This window comes from Rana temporaria, chromosome 1 (assembly GCF_905171775.1).
Source record: "Rana temporaria chromosome 1, aRanTem1.1, whole genome shotgun sequence".
NCBI lineage: Eukaryota > Metazoa > Chordata > Amphibia > Anura > Ranidae > Rana > Rana temporaria.
This window is the reverse complement of record NC_053489.1, coordinates 108,771,982-108,784,351: the sequence shown is the minus strand read 5'-3', so window position 1 is coordinate 108,784,351 and position 12,370 is coordinate 108,771,982. Positions and strand designations below refer to the sequence as shown.

Below are 12,370 nucleotides of genomic sequence, written 5' to 3'. Positions count from 1 at the left end.
CTACTGAGAGCAGGATTGCTCTCGTCTCTTATCCAAGCCTGATACTGCAAGGCTCTCTTACTTCATCAACCTTTTCTGTCCTATCTCATGTTGATGTTGGTCGTGTTGGCCCGAGACAATAAAGCATTCAGAAAATCTTATCCGCTGATTGGACATTCGTTTACTGCTCTACTCACTACAATCACCCTAGACAACGATTGAAGGTAACTTAATACGCCGATCCCAAATCGACCAGCGGCTCCTGAGGGGGTAGCGCTACAGGTTCTAAACTGTAAGGCTGGATATCGGATTCTAAATCCTGTGGCAGAGGATTATTGTACTTCATCGCACTACAGTCTGTGGCAGAGACTGTTATTCATTCTTTTTGTTCGTGCATCACCCCGGCTGCTAGGCCGATGAGAGGGGCCTATCCGGTTGAGCAATACCCACTAGAAGGAAAGTGGTGAGTGACTTTTGAAGCTTAAAAGCTCCCCAGTGATCTGCACTGAGTGTCTGAACCTTCCCCTGAACCTTCCCCTGACCCTCCATCCCTCTACCTGTGCAAGTTTGTGTGAATAAAGCTTAACAAAAAGGATTTGCAACTTGTGTGGACATTGAGGTTTCTACAGACTCTCATTCCCCTAGACAACGAATAGCGAGGTAACGTGCAGGCCCAAATCGAAACCAGCAGCTCCTTCAGGGGTAGTGCTACATCTGCAAAACGCACCGAACCTGCTGCGGAGATATGTGAACCGGCTCCTTAGAGCCGGTCAAAATCTCCTGCTATTGCGATTTAGATGCGGAGATCCTGCATCCAATTTGCAATGGTGTGAACCCAGCCTTAAGATTTCTTATTTCTTTATCGTACATCACGGGACACAGAGCGGCATTCATTACTATATGGGTTATATGGAGTACCTTCAGGTGATGGACACTGGCAATCTCAAACAGGAAATGCCCCTCCCTATATAACCCCCTCCCATAGGAGGAGTACCTCAGTTTTTACGCCAGTGTCTTAGGTGTTAGTCATGGTTTAGCTTGCCTCCGCATCCTTGGGATTAGGTGAGCTACCGGTTCTGTCCAAAAAAGCCTCAGCGCTAAAGTGGTCAGTAACCGGACCCCAAACCCTTGGGGTATAGCCCATAATGCTTTTCTTTTTAGAGAGCTGGACCCTGGGCCCAGAACTTAGAAACCTTTGGGTACCTAAAGTTTTCTGTTGCCAGGGTGCTATATGGGCCCAGGACAGTGGATCCTTCATAGGAACCCAGGGCCTGAAGGTCTAGACATCCCCACGGAGATGGGGGAAGATTGGGCCTCTTGCTTGGCAAAGTCCTGCGGCATGGAGCAGGTAAGTGAGGGGAAAACTTGCGGAACTTGGTTCTTAGCAGGTTTTTTTCTGGGGGGTCACAGGGGACATGCCTAAAGTTATGCACTGCATCTGGCAAACTAGTCACATATCATAAAGATAGGATGGCTCTCTATGTATTATTCCCCATAAGATGTGACCTCCCTTGTAGTGTTGGAAAAGCATTGAGTGGGGCCTGTGTTATATAAAAATATATGTGTGTGTCAGAGAGCTTTGCTTACCTGCAGGCCTCCAGGCGATGCTCCATTCAGTCTTCCTCCTCAGAGCCTGCAAGCAGGCAAAACGCTGACCTCCTCATGGTTCCAGGCTGCAGGCTGCAGTTTGCTGGAACAGAGAGGTCCCTTCCTCCCAAAATCCCCCCCCCTCCCCCTGTCGGGAGGGGCATTTCCTGTTTGAGGTTGCTGGGGGGGAAGGGCGGGTCAGTGGCTTAAAGGAAGGGGCGGCCCTTCCTTGTTTGTTCCATCAATACTTTGGAACTGAGGAGAAAGACCAGAGCGGCAGCACGGGGCGCCGAGGACACACAGTGGCCAGAAAGGATATTGCAGTCTTCAGAGGACTGTTTTGTCAAGCCTAGAAATAGGCTGTTTCTTTTCCATCTCATAGTTTTTCTTTGCAATACTACTCAGGGGGACAGAATGTTTTTTCTTTCCTGGATTTGAAACAAAAACGAAAAAAAAAAAAAAAAAAAAAGTCATCTAGGGGAGAGGAAGCATTTTTTTATCCCCCAAACAGGTGTTTGGACAATTAACTTTTATAGTTCCAAATACCAATAGGTAGCAGGTGTACCTCGGTATTGTACCATGGTATGCCGCTGTTTTCCCTACAGGGAGCCTTGGGGCCATCGGGATCTGGGGCTGGAGCTGACGCGGGTCAGTCCAACCCTAAGATGGTCACGGAGGAGGTATTACTCACCTCTTTAAAAGAGATGCAGAAAAGCATGGGAAAAATGATATCCGCAGCTATGCGGGGCAGTAAGCGGAATAGATCTCCGTCGCCCGAGCGCGGACCCTCAGAAGAGGAGGTCCTTTCCTCAGGGGAATTGGACGACCTCTTGGACACGGACCAAGTAGGTTCAGGGATCGAAGACCCGGATACAGAGGAGTCTGGGGCAGTCTCCCTGAGGGAGAGCTGGTGGATTCAAGGATTGTCGGACTTGGTCCATAGGACATTCAACTTGCCAGTACCAGATCTCCAGGTATCGACGGTTTCAGCTTTGGGCTCACTGAGGGCGCCTCAAAGCAATGCTGTGTTTCCGATCCATCCTCTATTAGAGGGAATTTTGTTCCAAGATTGGAACAAGCCAGATAAGATCTTCTTACCACCTAAAAGGTTCTCTGTCCTATATCCTATGGAAGAAAATTTTTCCAAAAGATGGGCTACTCCTGCAGTGGACGCAGCCATCTCATGTGTTAACAGATCGTTAACATGCCCTGTAGAAAACATACAGGTGTTCAAGGATCCAGTTGATAAGCGCTTGGAAGCACTACTTAAGAACTCCTTCACTACTGCAGGGGCAGTAGTACAGCCAGCTGTGGCTGCGATTGGGGTCGCTCAAGCATTATCGGATCAATTTAAGCAGATGCTTAAACTTATTCCGGCCCAGCAGGCAGAAAAATTTTCGGATGTCCCTAAGGCCATATGTTTTACGGTAGACGCAATCAAGGATTCTATCCAGCAAGCGTCACGTTTATCGTTATCCCTTATCCATATGAGAAGACTCTTATGGTTAAAAAGCTGGGAGGCTGAGCCCCCATGCAAGAAGCTCCTGGTAGGGTTCCCCTTCCATGGAGGACGACTCTTCGGAGAAGACCTAGATAAATACATTCAGACCATTTCAAACGGCAAGAGTACTCTCTTGCCAACTAAGAAGAAGGTTCAGGGACCTGCGTTTAAACGACAGTATTCCCCTGGGCAGGGGCCCTCTAATGCCAAGCAGTATCGACGGCCTCCTGCAAAAGCAAACTTCGGCTTCAACAGCAGATCACAAGGACAGGCTGTTAGAGGCAAAAGGCAGTGGTTTCGCAAACCAGCAAAACCAGCCCCCAAGCCAACCTTATGAAGGGGCGCCCCCACCCACGAAGGTGGGGGGAAGGCTGCGACTCTTTTCAGAGATTTGGGAAGCCAGCATTCCCGACGAGTGGGTACGGTCTTCCGTGGCCACAGGCTACAAATTAGATTTCCTAAGGTTTCCTCCTCCTCATTTCCAGAAGTCGAGGATTCCAAACGATCCGGAAAAGGGAGCCGCATTAAGATCGGCATTAGATCATCTACTTTCCCAGGAAGTAATAGTAGAGGTACCAGTCCTGGAACAGGGGCTGGGTTTCTACTCCAACCTATTCATCATCCCAAAATCCAATGGAGATGTCAGGCCAATTTTGGACCTAAAGATGGTAAATGCATATCTAAAGATCCGCTCATTTCGGATGGAATCCGTGCGGTCAGCAGCTGCCACACTCCAGAAGGACGACTTCATGGCGTCCATAGACATAAAGGATGCCTACCTTCATGTTCCAATTTATCAGCCACATCAAAGATATCTACGCTTCATGGTGGCTTCGCGTCACTTCCAATTCGTGGCGCTTCCCTTCGGGTTGGCTACGGCCCCCCGGGTGTTCACGAAGGTCCTAGCTCCAATCCTAGCCAAACTAAGGATCCAAGGGGTCACGATCCTAGCATACCTGGACGACCTCCTAGTCATAGATCACTCGTCTCCCGGCTTGGAGCGAGCAGTGGCCCTCACGGTCCAATACCTCGAGAGGTTCGGCTGGGTCCTAAATCGAGAAAAGTCAGCTTTCCAGCCCACAAAGCAGTTGGAATATCTCGGCATGAGATTAGACACAGAACAACAAGGAGTGTTCCTACCTCTGAGGAAGGTAAAAGCCATCAAGGAATTAATCCTACTGGTTCTAAGCAAGAAAGAACCGACTATTCGCCTATGTATGAGGTTACTAGGCAAGATGGTGGCCACATTCGAGGCGGTACCATACGCCCAGAGCCACACTCGCATCCTACAGGCAGCCATCCTGTCAGCATGGAGCAGAAGGCCACAGGCCTTGGATATCCCGTTGCCGCTCTCATCAAGAGTCCGACAAAGTCTGTGTTGGTGGTTAGACCCTCAGAATCTACTGAAGGGGAGGTCTTTCAGCCCAGTGGCTTGGAAGATAGTGACCACAGACGCCAGCCTGACGGGCTGGGGAGCAATTTTGGATGGTTGCACTCGCCAAGGTACTTGGGCAAAGCCAGAGAAGCAGTTGCCCATCAACATCTTGGAGCTCAGAGCTGCTCGACTAGCCCTCAGGGCTTGGACGTCAAAATTGCAGGGGTTCCCGGTGAGAATTCAATCAGACAATGCCACGGCCGTGGCACACATAAATCACCAAGGGGGAACCAGGAGTCAAGCCGCTCAGAGAGAGGTGAGCTTGATTCTTCTATGGGCAGAGGCTCATGTGCCCTGCATATCGGCAATATTCATTCCAGGAGTGGACAACTTTCAGGCGGACTTCTTAAGCCGCCAGACTCTATGGCCGGGGGAATGGTCTCTGCATCCACTAGTCTTTCAAGCACTCTGCCAAAGATGGGGAGTGCCGGACGTGGATATCATGGCATCGAGACTCAACAAGAAACTAGACAGGTTCATGTCCCGCTCAAGGGATCCGATGGCCTGCGGAACCGATGCGTTGGTTTGCCCTTGGCATCAGTTCAAACTTCTTTATGCGTTTCCCCCGCTCCAGTTACTACCCCGCCTGCTGCGCAGGATCCGGGTGGAGCACATACCAGTCATCCTGGTAGCTCCAGCATGGCCCAGAAGGGCATGGTACTCACTAATCTTAAGGATGGTAGTGGGAGACCCTTGGACTCTTCCTCTACGGCCAGACCTGCTATCGCAAGGTCCGATCCTCCACCCTGCCTTACGGCATCTAAATTTGACGGCCTGGAAGCTGAATCCCTGATTCTCAGGGGTAGAGGTCTGTCTCAGAAAGTAATCTCTACCCTAATCAGAGCCAGGAAACCGGTCTCTAGGGTGATTTATTACAGGGTCTGGAAGGCCTATGTAGGCTGGTGTGAGTCCAAGCGATGGCTTTCTCGCAAATTTACCATCGATAGAGTATTAAGTTTTCTCCAGCTAGGAGTGGATAAAGGATTGGCATTAAGCACAATCAAAGGACAGATTTCTGCTCTGTCAGTGTGGTTTCAGCGGCCGCTGGCCACCCACTCGCTGGTTAAGACCTTCCTTCAAGGGGTCTTACGTATTAGACCTCCAGTTAAATCCCCGCTTTGTCCGTGGGATTTAAATCTTGTTCTGTCAAGTTTACAGAAACAACCGTTTGAGCCGTTGGCTGATATTCCTTTGGTTCTACTGATAAGGAAGTTAGTATTTTTGGTTGCCATAGTTTCCGCAAGAAGAGTTTTGGAGCTGGCAGCCTTATCCTGTAAGGAACCATATCTTGTTTTTCATAAGGACAGGGTCGTTCTCCGCCCTCATCCTTCCTTCCTTCCGAAGGTCATATCCAGTTTTCATTTGAACCAGGATTTGGTATTACCATCCTTCTTCCCTAAACCTACTTCCAGAAAGGAAGGGTTGCTGCATACCTTGGATATTGTCAGGGCCATGAAGGCCTATCTTAAAGCTACAAAGAAGATCCGGAAAACAGATGTGCTGTTCATTCTACGGATGGGCCCAAGAAGGGGCAGGCAGCTGCAAAGTCCACCATTTCTAGGTGGATTAAGCAATTAATCACTCAGGCCTACGGCTTGAAAGGGTTGCCTCCTCCAGTATCATTAAAGGCTCATTCTACTAGAGCCATGGGCGCCTCCTGGGCAGCACACCACCAGATCTCTATGGCTCAAGTTTGCAAGGCGGCAACCTGGTCTTCTGTCCACACGTTTACAAAATTCTACAAGTTGGACGTAAGAAGGAATACTGATACTGCCTTCGGGCAGGCAGTGCTGCAGGCTGCAGTTTGAGACCCTCGGATTCCGGGGGCTCCTCTTGTTCGAGTTAAATTTAAAAATTTTATTTTTCTCAACTAAGTTGGATTTATTATGATTTGAGTATATCTCTAAATTAAATCCTTTTGTCTTGGAGATGTTCTCCCTCCCCTCATTGTAAGCATTGCTTTGGGACATCCCATATAGTAATGAATGCCGCTCTGTGTCCCGTGATGTACGATAAAGAAAAAGAGATTTTTAATACAGCTTACCTGTAAAATCTTTTTCTTGGAGTACATCACGGGACACAGAGCTCCCACCCCTCTTTTTTGAGGACCATTTTGGGAGGCATACTGCTTGCTACAAAACTGAGGTACTCCTCCTATGGGAGGGGGTTATATAGGGAGGGGCATTTCCTGTTTGAGATTGCCAGTGTCCATCACCTGAAGGTACTCCATATAACCCATATAGTAATGAATGCCGCTCTGTGTCCCGTGATGTACTCCAAGAAAAAGATTTTACAGGTAAGCTGTATTAAAAATCTCTTTTTCCTGCTATGTTTTTGGAACCCCTTCCACCCCCTAAAAATAAAACTGGTCTTTAGATATATTGAAAAGCATGTCTAAAAACCGAAAACCTATAATTTATTGCAGCTTACAAGTCCTTGGGTGCATTAGCTTTCCTGATACCCCCCCCCCTTTTTTTATTTTATTATGGCGATCCTGACAATCCTAGTGTGACAATGATCACTCTGTATACTGTATGGAGGAACAGGATTCCCCCTCAGCAGAAGCGGCGAGCACAGGAAGTTATCAGCTCACGGGATGTCTGGTTTTTATTATACTTCTAAAAGAGATATTACAAGAGCCTTCCAATAGTATATATTTATTCAGGGGGTACAGGCAGTACCCCCTTTTTTATATATATAATATATTTGTTTTTAAAGGGCCCAGATTCCCGGCAGCCTCGCCGCTCCTCAATTTGAGGTGGCAGCACCCCCCCCCCCCCAGGTTCTCTGCTCCAGGGGGCCCATGCCTGAAGCTGTGTAAGGGGCCCCATAATTCCTGATGGCGGCTCTGTATTTAATAGACCAAAAGGGAGCAGCTAAGAGAAATGTATTGCTAAGGTTTATACATAAACCCTTTTAAAATGTTTGACACCACACTGGAATCTTGGTACTATGTTTCACAAATGTTTAAAAATAAAGTGACTGCTACATATGAAGCCAAGTAAATGTATCAAATGTATATAACTGAAAGCATAAGCTTCTGTATTTTCTGCAATAAATTAAAGAACTTCTGGGTAGAGGCAGTGTTCACATGGATCCACGGTAGGTGGTGGTGGTTAAGGATGAGCCGAACACCCAGCCCCCCCGATTCGGTTCGCACCAGAACTTGCGAACAGGCAAAAAATGTGTTCGAATGCCGTTGGTCTATGGGACACGAACATGAAAAATCCAAAAGTCCTCATTTTAAAGGCTTATATGCATGGTATTGTCATAAAAAGTGTTTAGGGGACCTGGGTCCTGCCCCAGGGGACATGTTTCAATGCAAAAAAAATTCCGGGAGCAGAGATTTTAATAATGCTTAAAGTGAAACCATAAAAGTGAAATTTTCCTTTAAATTTCGTACCTGGGGGGTGTTATAGTATGCCTGTAAAGTGGCAAATTTTTCCCATGTTTTAGAACAGTCCCTGCAATAAAATGACATTTTTAAAGAGAAAGGTCATTTAAAACTACTCGCGGCTATAATGAATTGTCGGGTACCGCAATCATGGGCGTAGGAACCAGGGGGGACGCATCCCCCCCAGGAAAAAATGCGGGGGGGACAGGTATGGTAAAATCCCCCCAGGTTAGGAGCCTCAGTGTGTGTCAGACAGCCCAGTGACACTTTACAAACTGTGTGCCCGCTGACTCACTGGCTGCGCTCCTGGCTCCCTTTTCTCCTGTGCGTTTCCCCCCCATGGAGGATTGAGTTGGTTCATTCCACCGGCGTGCGCCGCGTGACGTCACGCCGGCGACTGGAGGCGAGGTGAGAGAGGGAGGACTTGCGCAGGGAGCTGTGAGTGTCGGCGCTTGCAGAGCAGAAGTTAGAACAAGTCACGAGGAGCCTGCTGCGCCTGGCCTGACTACAGTAACAGTTCCTAGTGCTACTGCAAGAAGAAAACTACTGAAGTCAGACACACACAGTCTGTGTAAAAGGTAAGCAAGTAATGAAATTACTGTATTGGGGAGGGGGTTGGACTGAGGTGACCATAATTTTTTTAATAAAAAATAGCAGTTTCAAAAAAATGGTTGCGTTATTTTGAGCTTGCCTTCTCTGACTAAAAAAAAAAAAACCCATTAATTGCAGCCTCACTGTGCCATCAAACGCAGCCACTGTGCCCATCAAACGCAGCCACTGTGCCCATCAATTGTCGCCACTGTGCTCATCACATGCAGCCACTGTGCTCATCACATGCAGCCACTGTGCTCATCACACGCAGCCACTGTGCTCATCACACGCAGCCACTGTGCTCATCACACGCAGCCACTGTGCTCATCACACGCAGCCACTGTGCTCATCACAAGCAGCCACTGTGCTCATCACAAGCAGCCACTGTGCTCCTCACAAGCAGCCACTGTGCTCCTCACAAGCAGCCACTGTGCTCCTCACAAGCAGCCACTGTGCCATCACATGCAGTCACTGTGCCCATCAATTGTCGCCACTGTGCCATCACATGCAGCCACTGTGCCAACACACGCAGCACTGTGCCATCAATTGTCGCCACTGTGCCATCACATGCAGCCACTGTGAATTGGAAATATTTTTAGAAAAATACTATGAATTACAGGCTGTAGAGAACAGTGCGCCATTGCAAACTTATATTTTGAGATTTTAATTGGGTTAATTCTTACTAATGCCATGTGGGTTGATTTTTACTAATGCCATGTGGGTTGATTTTTACTAATGCCATGTGAGTTCATTTTTACTGATGCCATGTGAGTTCATTTTTACTGATGCCATGTGGGTTCATTTTTACTGATGCCATGTGGGTTCATTTTTACTGATGCCATGTGGGTTCATTTTTACTGATGCCATGTGGGTTAATGTTTACTAATGCCATGTGGGTTAATTTTTACTGATGCCACGTTATTACCAACTACCAGTTTACTGAATAAGAATATACCTGGCGAGTAAAAATGCTGTCCCCCCCAGATTTGTAAGGGTTCCTACACCCATGACCGCAATACAGATAAGTCATTAAAAAAAATTGTGTTTCTCTGTGGCGTCAGAGGGGATAGGGTCACCAAAAGTGAGAGGGTGGCCCCGCCAACAGCTATAGAACAGCTGTCGTGGCGGAGGTAGCGTCACTCGGCAGCCACCTCCCATGGAGGCGGAACTGTTCCGTATATTTTTTTTTCTCTGTCTCAAATGGATTACTTTGCTGGAATTTTTCTATTTTTTAACAAAGGACTTGTCCCAAGCTGGCTCTTGTCTTTTTTTTTTGGTTTGGGATTCCCCTTAATATTCATACCAGACGCAAATGGCCGGGTAATGGACTGGGGGGAACCCATGCCGTTTTTTCAATGGCTTTTATCTGTATTGCGGGACTTGACAATTCATTTTAGCCGCGAGCAGTTTTAAATTCCTTTTTTGTTTAGAAATGTAATTTTATTGCACGGACTGTTCTAAACACGGGAAAAATGTGCCACTTTACAGGGTTACTATAGACACACCCCAATTATGAAATTTAAAGAAATATTTCACTTTTTATTGTTTCACTTGTTTAAGCATTATTAAAATCCCTGCTCCCGAAAAAAACTTCAGTTTTTAAAACTTTTTTTTTTGCATTGATACATGTCCCCTGGGGCCAGGACCCAGGTCCCCAAACACTACTTTTTTTTTTTTTTTTTTTTTTTTTTTTAATGACAATACCATGCCTTTTTAAAATTGCCACTTTTGATTTCTCCCATAGACTTTAACGGTGTTCCGCGGCTTTCGATTTGCCATGAGCAGCGCAAATTGTTCGCTATTCAGCGAATAGGCGAACACCCAATATTAAGTCTAACTTGAGTTCGACTCCCACAAATCGGGCTCATCCCTAGTGGTGGTGTTCAGAAAAGCCTATGTGAATAATGCAACACTCCGTGGGTAGATTGTTCACTTATAGCAGGGGTCTCAAACTGGCGGCCCTCCAGCTGTTGTAAAACTACAAGTCCCATGAGGCTTTGTAAGGCCCACAGATTCAAGCATGACTCCCACAGTTTTGCAACAACTGGAGGGCCGCCAGTTTGAGACCCCCGACTTACAGGGTTGCCTGTTAGAATTGGTGTTGCCCAGGAAGAAGCTTCTTTTCATGCTTGAACTTGAAGCCAGGAGTTGTAGTCTTTCTCTGCTTGTTCTTTGCAATCCAATAAAGACATCTGTGCCACTGAAACAGATGAGATACTTAACGGATAAAGACAGACAAGAAAAGCACTAGAACTTTATTTGTAAAGAAACTACCAGCACCACTCATCAATGTCTATAATAATACTTTTGGGGTTTTCATAGCTGGATCTTTTATCTAGAAAAATTTCTAATTTAAAGTCTAGGATGTATTGTTTGCCCGAAGGACACAGCTGCTTTTCTCCTCTCACATGAGATTATAGGACAGAGGAGTTTGTACTCCGCTGATCCAATTGGTTGAAATATTCACTTTGACGTTGGAATTTTAGATATGGTATTTCTGTTATATTCCTATAGGAATTCATCATTGGTCTTGCTTCTAATATGTGCTTTATTGCAGTGTCGAGGTTGGTGTCCGAGTGGAAGCTTACAACTGTGAGGAGTGGACAGAGGGCAAACCGCGCCACATTAATAGCGCTTTCCTCATTTATCAAGCACTGAATGCCAACAACCAGTATGTAATGTTCCCCAGAGTTAAAACTTCAACTAAGGTGAGGTCCTATATATTTTGCCATGTTTTCACTAAGGTCAGAATTATGCAATGAGATTAGTGAACCCTTTAACCACTTGACCACTGGGCACGAAAACCCCCTTAATCACCAGACCAATTTTCAGCTTTCGGTGCTCTCACAATTTGAATGACAATTACTCAGTCATACAACATTGTACCCATCTGAAATTTTTGTCCTTTTTTTTCCCACAAATAGAGCTTTCTTTTGGTGGTATTTGATCACCTCTGCGGTTTTTATTTTTTGCGCTATAAAAGAAAAAAGACTGAAAATTCTGTAAAAAAAAAAAAAAAAAATCTAGTTTCTGTCATATTAGCAGGTTATTTCTCACACACAGCATATGCATACTACAAATTACACCCCAAAACACATTCTGCTATTCCTCCCGAGTATAGCGATACCACATGTGTGCGACTTTTACACAGCGTGGCCACATAGAGAGGCCCAACATGCAGGGAGCACCATCAGGCGTTCTGGAGCACCCAGGCCAATTCTGACATTTCTCTCCTACATGTAAAAATCATCATTTATTTGCTAAAAAAATTACATAGAAACCCAAAACATTATATATGCTTTTTTTTCAAAGACCCTAGAGAATACAATGGCGGTTGTTGCAACTTTTTATCTTGCACGGTATTTTCGCAGCAATTTTTTGAACGCGTGTTTTTAAAAAAAAAACTGTTTTGTGCTTAAAAAAAAAAAAAAAACATTAAAGTTAGCCCAATGTTTTTGCATAATATGAAAGATGAAGTTACGCCGAGTAAATAGATACCCAACATGTCACCCTTCAAAATTGCACACGCTCGTGAAATTGCGCCAAACGTTGCTACTTAAAAATCCCCATAGGCGACGTATTGCAAGGTATTGGAGTATTGAGGGTATTGCGGAGTATTGGGGGGGTATTGCAGAGTATGGGGGGGGGGTATTGCAGAGTATGGGGGGGGGTATTGCAGAGTATGGGGGGGGGTATTGCAGAGTATGGGGGGGGGTATTGCAGAGTATGGGGGGGGGGTATTGCAGAGTATGGGGGGGGGGTATTGCAGAGTATGGGGGGGGGGTATTGCAGAGTATGGGGGGGTGGGTATTGCAGAGTATGGGGGGGTGGGTATTGCAGAGTAAAATAAAAAAAATGATGAGTGCAATACTCTGCAATACCC

General features: G+C 46.3%; 1 protein-coding gene across 2 annotated transcripts in view; it reads left to right on the top strand.

The window, feature by feature from the left end:
- Positions 1-12,370, top strand: part of ACOT12 (acyl-CoA thioesterase 12) — a 131,049-nt gene that overhangs the window by 68,832 nt on the left and 49,847 nt on the right. For both annotated transcript variants that reach the window (XM_040341645.1, XM_040341642.1), the window contains one exon: positions 11,045-11,195. In XM_040341645.1, coding sequence (XP_040197579.1) covers positions 11,045-11,195 — 151 coding nt within the window. The remainder of the gene's footprint in view (positions 1-11,044; positions 11,196-12,370) is intronic.